This window comes from Heterocephalus glaber, unplaced genomic scaffold, assembly GCF_053883595.1.
Source record: "Heterocephalus glaber isolate CG9 unplaced genomic scaffold, H.glaber_assembly_v1.0 deba00000546, whole genome shotgun sequence".
In the NCBI taxonomy this organism is placed as follows: Eukaryota; Metazoa; Chordata; class Mammalia; order Rodentia; family Bathyergidae; genus Heterocephalus; species Heterocephalus glaber.
The window spans coordinates 41,331,100-41,339,459 of record NW_028258147.1 but is presented as its reverse complement, the minus strand read 5'-3'; the positions used below and the strand labels follow the sequence as shown (position 1 = coordinate 41,339,459).

General features: G+C 39.9%; 1 protein-coding gene across 3 annotated transcripts in view; it reads right to left on the bottom strand.

Moving 5' to 3' along the window:
* Positions 1-269: 269 nt before the first annotated feature.
* Positions 270-8,360, bottom strand: part of Ntrk2 (neurotrophic receptor tyrosine kinase 2) — a 346,345-nt gene continuing 338,254 nt past the window's right edge. For all 3 annotated transcript variants that reach the window (XM_004862443.4, XM_021242569.2, XM_021242571.2), the window contains 2 exons: positions 7,689-7,847; positions 270-5,977 (listed from right to left, as the gene is read on the bottom strand). In XM_004862443.4, coding sequence (XP_004862500.1) covers positions 5,792-5,977; positions 7,689-7,847 — 345 coding nt within the window. In that variant the 3' untranslated portion in view covers positions 270-5,791. The remainder of the gene's footprint in view (positions 5,978-7,688; positions 7,848-8,360) is intronic.

Genomic DNA, 8,360 nt, shown 5'->3' with positions numbered 1-8,360 from the left:
TAGAACATTTATTTAAAATCAGGAATTAAAGCAATAGATACATTGCAACTGTCCAAAACAAATTGAAAGTGTCAGATCTGTGGAGAGGTCATCCAGGAAACTTGTAGCTAGGGCCACATATGCTCACTTCCTTCAATCACTGAACATGGCAGCATCCACAGTGACCACATCTAAACACGCACACATATATGTATGCATACAAAACAAGAGCACAGCATGCTTTGTGGAAATCTATACAGTTTTAAAAAGTAATCATGTCACTTTAAGTCTCTCTTTTGGAGGATGTTATTTATTGTAAGACATCATTTTTAATAAATACACTGTAGTACAAGAGACTTTCCATGTCAGGTTGAGAGAAGCTGGTCACATGATTTACAAACAAAACTTTTTTAAACACTGTGTTCAGGTGTCACTTTGAAATCAGCCAAGATGCAGTGGATCTTAGTAAAGCAATTGTCCTCAAAACAGATTGCAAAACAAGAACTATTAAGTGTCAGCACAGAGACAACACATTAAAAGAAAAATAAACCAAATGAAAAGAGAGAGAGTTCCAAATACCAGGTCACCATTGAGGGGAGATGGATCTGCAGAGAGTATTGAAATGAATGTTCTACGGCCTGGATATATACAAACATCTCTCCAGATACAGAAGCAAATGTAGAGCGTCCACACCTCTAGGCAGATTTTCAAATGAGTAATGATCAAGGGGATGCAAGGAGCGATATTTCAACATGATTTTGTCATTTGTCAAGGGATTACATATTTAAAATCCACACTGAATTCAAAGGCCTTGTATTTGAAACATTTCCAGCTGTTTTATACATTTAAAAAGCAATAATAAGATATACAAGCTGCAAGATATAGAGGCCTTTACATATCATTTTCTTCAATTTATCTCCTTGTTAAAACACATGGCTACTAGCAGCTTTTATTTTTCTTGCTCTTGTATGTTGAATGTTCAGCCAACTTTTACTCAAGATCGTTTTTATTAATGCACAGACCAAATAAATAAAATAAACAGACCTGGCCTAGAATGCATAAACTGAACACTGGCATTCTCCTCTTTTCCCATTCCATCACCTGAGACGTGTTAGGATGGCAGAGTAGTTGCTTGGTGGTGGTTGTGAGATTCACAGTGTTTTGCCTGCAACACATATAAGTATATGTATTTTTTTTTGCTTTGCTTTGTGTTTGTGATGAATGGTGCAAGTGTGTGAGTAAATAAATACATAGTTAAATAAATAAAAGTCAAAGGGAAAGAAAGAGGAGTGGAAAAAACTAAATATGTTCAAGAACCTTTGACTTGAGCAGCAGTGATTCATTCCAGCCCTGACAACAAGAAAATACCCTTTCCTGTACCCTTTCATTTTAACTATGATCCTCCCACCTCTGATTCTTTAGAATAACATTTGAAATTTATTTAAACTATCACAACCTGAGTCTGTGTATTCCAATTACACATTGTGAAGAATTGGGTGACTGTGAACTTAGACATTCTGGGAGAGCTAGGTTATACCAGCCATTCCTTTCATGAGATTTCACGTAAAAGAGTTATAGGGCTAAACTGAAGGTCAACACTGGAAATAAAGTCCTCAAATAGGGGAGAAAAAGTGTTAGGAGAATCAAGAGAATTAAGGGAATGTGTGTATATGCAGTCATTTTAAAAATTAGATACAATTTAACATTGTTTGTATTATATTCAATTTGCAAAAAGAAAGGTCCAAAAAATGTTCATTGTTGACCAGGGAATCTTGTTGTCTGAGGCTCTGCAAAATACAGTACTTTACACCATTGGTTGGTACATTTGCACTTGGATGTAGACATTCCTAAGACTTGCTTCTATCGCTCATCACTTGAATTTCTTCTTATTTGCCTCCAACATTCCAGTTTGTATCTGGACTACTTCAACTATGGACACAAGTGTAAAGGGTTACAGTGGGACAAGGCGAACATCATACAAATGTGTAAAACGGCCAAAAAAATTAACCTTTCTTTCCTGGACTTCGACATAAGAAGCTCTATTTCAGTCTGCACTTTCCTTTGCAAGGAGCCAAAGAAAGAACCCTAGTGAGATGGCTTTTATTTTGTTGTTTGGGGAAGCACATTATCTTAAATATGTCTTCCATCCATACAGTACGGCACAGAGTTGAAAAGTGTGATGTCCTACCCACATAGAGAATGGAAGCTCTAATTGCAACGGGACATTAATGAGTTTTGGTTCTTTAGCAGACGTAAGCAAATTATTCATACTGCATCTACCTATAATTATCTCTATTACCATGTGCCTATATATTTATACATAAACACACAAACACACTATGTATGTATGTGCATTTGTATATGTATAAATCAAGCATATAACATATATAAATACAGGAAAATACCATAGGTAACGCTGATGTGAACACATGTATAATATGAATTGTTCTGATATAATCCTTGATAGCATAGTTAAAAATATTTTCTAAATAAGCCTGATTATGACACACATTCAGTGTACAAGGATGTAGCTGAAGCTAAGAACATGATTACATATCACAATATCTCAGCTGTTTGTCATCTTATGTATTGCCTTTCATTTTTCTAACTTCATATCCTGCTTCATGAATTAGTTACCATACTTTCTTTCCTGAAATGCTTTTCTATTAGTGTGTCCCAAGTGGACAGAATCATTGACTTATACAGTTGGAGTATGTGGATGAAACCCCATTGATGCTGGAAGTTCAGCTGGAGACTTCTGGCCTGGCTCTGAGAGTCTCTGAGTCTCAGTTTCCTCATCTATAAAACATAGGAATAATTTGCAAACATATGGGGGAAACAGTTAAAACAACTGATAAACAGAAATGGCTGTCAGACTGGGCTTGAGTAAGAGATTAGTTTTGTCACTGCTATTGTTGCAGTTCTAAAGGGGTTTGATAACAGGCCATATTTGGTGATTACTACATGTAGAATGAAGATGCTGCTTTGCTAAAATTTAGGAAGCCATAGAAAAAGAGGTGGTAGAAGAATAGCAGTGAGTATTTCAAGATATTCTGTAGCTTGTTCAACTCTTAAAAGCAGCCCAATGTTCTTTCAGAGAAAGACATCTCTAAAGTCAGCACATACTCTTGAGACAACATAGGGAGTAAAAATGATAACAGTAATAATAATCAATATAAATAACTATAAAACTTTGCACTTGCATAGTACCTTTCATTTCAAGACCTTGAGGGACTTGTCCGAAGGTGTAAGGAAAATTTTTTATTTTCATTTTTTGCTTTTTTCCTTCTGAGGAAACACACAACTGGAACAGAACATTCCTACCTTCTGATCTCCCTTCAATAAATCTTTGCCCTGAAACTGCACCACCCTCTTTGACCTAGATCCCTCTAAGTATTATCTCTTTTGTTCTCAGTTAAATTAAAAGATAACTTGCAATTTTTTCTCCCAGAGCAGCTGGTCAAACACAAACTTGTGTGTGTTTTCAGGTCATCTCTGATGAAGTCTAGAAGAGTTTGGACAAATCTGCCCCTTACTTGCTGATTCACAGAGCTCCACAGTGTTGTAACAGTACCATGGGTCCTTAATATAATATATACACATGCATGCATATATCATGGAGATATGGCTTTCATTATATTATTATGTGTGTTCTGGAAGGGCTTGTTTTCACTGACAAAGAGAACAAATGCCCCAACTCCCATCTCTTCTGGGTCAGTCCAGAGTCCGAAGGGACTGTATGGTACATCTTATCCAACCCCCTCACTTGACCACAGATGCTGCTGAATTTCGTTTTGTTCTCTGTTAATTTATACTTTTGAGATTTTGATACTCAAAGCCTATAAAGGAAAACAAAGTGCTCCAGTAAATAATGGGCATAAGCAAAACCTAAACAGAGCTCTTGCACCTTCAGAAACACATAGTAAATAAAATGACCGAAGATGAATTAAAATCACTCCTTTCCAATCTGGCTGCACTCTAAAGATGTCAGATTTAGCAAAATTCCCCTCATAGAGGGTAGCACATTTTCTTTAGGAGCAGAAATAGTTTTCCCCTTTGGCATAACTGATTCTCTAAAAAACTGTAAATTTCTATTCAAATTTACACTCTCTTTTCTCAAGACTAATGACTATGCCCAGCAGCACACCTCCAATGCTCAGTCTGGGCATGGCCTCCTACTGGCATCTCATGCCAATTTTTAAGATTGTTTTTCTCTTTTTTAATGGAGTGAAAAAAACAAAACTGCATATTGACAATGGAATACATTTGGAATGAAACTGCTCTCCCAACCAGAGCCTAGAGCAAGAGACTCGGCCTGTGCACACTGAACATGATGCGTGTGATGTGCCTGACAAGGCTTCCTGTCCCTCGGGGATGGATTCCACCTATTCCAGAGTCCTGTGGGATCTACTTGAATGAAGATACCCAGGGTTCAGGGTACATATTCAGTAAGACCCATCACTACCAACTGTACCATGCCAAGACATTTATTCCCAGCTAAATGAATGCCATCAGCATCCCTTAATCATATAAACTGTACCTTTTATGGATCTGCTCTACCTACCAAGGTCATGACGTCTGGAGTGTTAGTTTTTGCACACAAGGTGTTAATCGATGAAGACCATGCACAATTTTACTTGCACAGTTAAAAGGACAGGTGGAAGTGGAGGGTGGGGGTCAGAAGGAGGTACTTGCTGTCTGAAGTTCAATATAAGAGAAACTTGCCTCCAAATTGAGAGCTTGTCCTATTTCTCCAAGTCCTTGTTTCCTACCTGACCCTAAATGATCTCTGGACCAGAATCTACCTCTTTTCAACTGGGCTTGACAAAGGTTTGGTCCCTAACACTTGAGAAAGACCCCAGCGCTGTCATCATAATCGACCAAGACAAGACTGTGTCTGAGCGCGTGACGCACTGTCCTGTGCTCCTAGAAGTTATGTTTTCTCTCTGCTGCACACTAGCTTGTCTGGAGATGGTAAAGGTCCACGGCAGAGTTTGACTGTCTGTGTACTCCTCAGAAGGTCCTCAGGGGAAGGCGCTGAATACATTCCTCCAGCAAACGGTTGCTGAGTTTGTCCTAAGTTGGGACTGATCCTAGCTGATCACAGTAGTTGCCTTTGTTTTTCCCAAACAGCAGTTTATAATAAATCTTCTCTCTCTCTGGTTTAATCTCCCACACATAAAGTTCTCCCAGATTGAACACAAATCTTCCTTTTCACACAAAGGCTTAAGCCATCCAAAAATAATAACAAGAGTAATAATAATAAATAAATCGAAGTGAATCCATAGAAACTCTCGATGTCTGTACAGCAGAAGTGACAAAGTTTAAGTCAAATATTTGTTTCCCTTTTTTCATCCACATCAAAGGCAGGAATACAACAAGGCATTGTTAGTTGTGGTGGGCAAACTGGAGCGTCTGCTGATATAACAAATTAGGTTTGTTAAGGCCTTTGTCTATGCAGAGTTAATAGTAATGCAGAAGCCAGATTGATTAAAAAGAGGGAGGAAGGACTGTGAAGCAGGAAAACAGACAAAAGCAAAAACAAAAAAGAAAAAAATAGAAAAGAAAAAGAAAGGAACAAACCAAGGGAGATGGAAAGAGAGAAAGAGATATGCCAAAAAGAAGTCAATACTGCATCTGTGGATGGAGAAGTCCACATTGCTTCAGTCTGAGAGCATTGCAGGGTCTCGTTAATACTGTCAGAGCTACTTGTTAATACAGTAGCCTCGTGGCATCCAGCGGCAGTAAAAGATGTTCATCCTCTCACCCATCTGAGGAGTGTGTTGGGAAGGATCGGTTTGGGGAGAGGGCCCTAGCCTAGAATGTCCAGGTAGACCGGAGATGCCTTGGCCAAGTTCTGAAGGAGGGTGTGGATGCCCTTGATGTTCTTCCTCATGTGGGGCTCTCGCTGCCAGCACCCCAGCATCAGCTCGTACACTTCCTGGGGGCACGTGCGAGGTCGCTGAAGGACTCGGCCCTGTGTGATGCACTCGATGACCTAGGAGGACAAAAAAGAGTCAGACAGAGACAGGAGGGAGAGCACACAGTGCTGGTGAGGGCCTGGCCAAGAGGACTGAGGGCTAGGGCCTTCTTCCTTCTTTCTTGGCTTTTCCTTTTAAAATCACATGTGTACCTATTTGTAGAGTATGGTATGATAATTTGATACATGTGCACAATGGTAGTGATTAAATCAGAGTAATTAGCATTTCTATTTACCTCAGTATTTATCTAAGTAAAGTGTTGGGAGCTTTTCAACAACTCTTCTACTTGGTCATGAAACTATACTCTTAATATTAGTGGTTCAATATGACTGCACTGTGTGCCTCTATCAGCTCCTTCTCTGGGACAGTGGGTTGGTTGCGTTTTGTAGACTGAGGGTGCCTTGCCCTCCTCTCTTCCAGTTTTCCATGGAGTGTATAACTGTTGTGAACTGTACTCACCCTGTGGTGCTGTACAGAGCACTGGGGCTCTTCATGTGGGACTGTACTCTGATCTCTGTCACCCACTACGATCGTTTCCCTTCTCCAACACTTCCTAACCTCTAGGGAGAGCAGGTTTTTGAAAAAGAAGTCCACTTGCTATTTATTTCTCTCAGAGGAAGAAAATGATTATTGTGGGTTGATGTACAGGATAGTTACTTTGCTTGATTTTTACTCACTTTTCAATCTACTCTGACATCACAAAACTGGTGGAGAAATAATTTCTTTATGCAGAATGTTCCTATGACTCACACAGACAGTCCTATGGATTAGTTTTTCTGCCCTGAGATGGAACCTGAGTCACTTTTGTGTTAAGGTGCTGATCGATGGGGAACCCCCGGATACAGAAATGAGCAGGCATTTCTCATAATGGAATTGGATTAAAAAGACAGACACAGACCTGAAAATGATGTGAGACACTTGTGCCTCAAATATAGACATACAATCAGCCCTGTGGATTCCACATCAGTGGATTCAACCAACTGCAGATCAAAAATACTCAGAAAATACTGCATGCATACTGCACATATACAAACGTTTTCATTGCCATTATTCCCTAATATAGTGCAGCAACTATTTATACTCTGTTTGCTTGTATTAGCTATTATAAGTAATCCAGAGATAATTTAAAGTACACAGGAAGATGTGCATAGATTATATGCAGATACTGTACCATTCCCTGTAAAAGATTTGAACATTTTATATTTTGGCGGTGGGGGGTCCTGAAATCATCCCTCATGGATACCATGGGATGTCTGTATTTGCAAAAGGGTGAGAGTAAAAACACACAATGCTTGATTTTTTTCACTAGTAATGTTCTAGAGAAATGTACAAAAAGGAAAGAACTTCAAAAGTTCACTGGGACAACACCAAATACTTCTCTGGACTCTAAGGGTGCTGGTGTGCTCTGTATGCTTTAAATCTATTAGATGAGCAGCACAAATGCTTCTCAGCTTCATCTTTGAAAAGCAAGACTGCATCCATAAACATTGGGCTTTCTTTCCTCCAAAACTCTTTTAAATTAGGAGTGACTATACTTCAGCTATGAGCTTTCAGTACACAGTAGGCTTTCAGGCACACACAGCACTATTGGAGAAGTAAGTAATCTGATCCCAACAAACCCACACAAGATTGTGCCCTGACTTCCAGCCCAAGCAAAGGTCCCCAGCTGAGAGTTGCCTTGGGATTTTAGTCTGGGCTCCAGGGTCTTTCCCAGACCCACTGGCATACCTCATTGTTTGACAGTTGGTACCAAGGCTGTTTGCCGTAAGTGAAGATCTCCCACAACACAACCCCCAGGCTCCAGACGTCGCTCTCTGTGGTGAACTTCCTATACATGATGCTCTCTGGAGGCATCCAGCGAATGGGCAGCATCGTGTGTCCACCGACCTGGCAGGAAAGGAACAAAGGGAGCATCAGTCACTCTGGAACCAGGTGTGAAAGAGAGCTCTGTGTGTGTGTGTGGGGTGTTTTTTTCTTTCTTTATTGTGCTTATTTATTCCTTTTAATTGTTTACAAACACAAGGAATGTATGACTTTTTTTCATCATCTCAAGCAACAGAGACAGAAGCCAAAGAGTGATCCAAACAATTATTTGCAATTCTCATTCTCAAACCAGGAGCAGAGACTATGCTTACACTGATGTTCATCTTGTATAAACACGCAGACACACACACACACACACACACACACACACACACACGCACACCCCTCCAGGTAGGAGGATTGCTCAGTGTTCTAATTAGCAAGGGAATTTTGGTCAGAATAATGAGTAAGGGGTGGTTCCAGAACCCAAATAACCTGCGCTGTCTCTCCTACTTGGCCAAGGCCAGGGCTTCTCTCTGCTTTCAGGTATGATGTGTGTGAAGTGCTGGCTAAAACACCTGCACTTCCAGCAGTAGC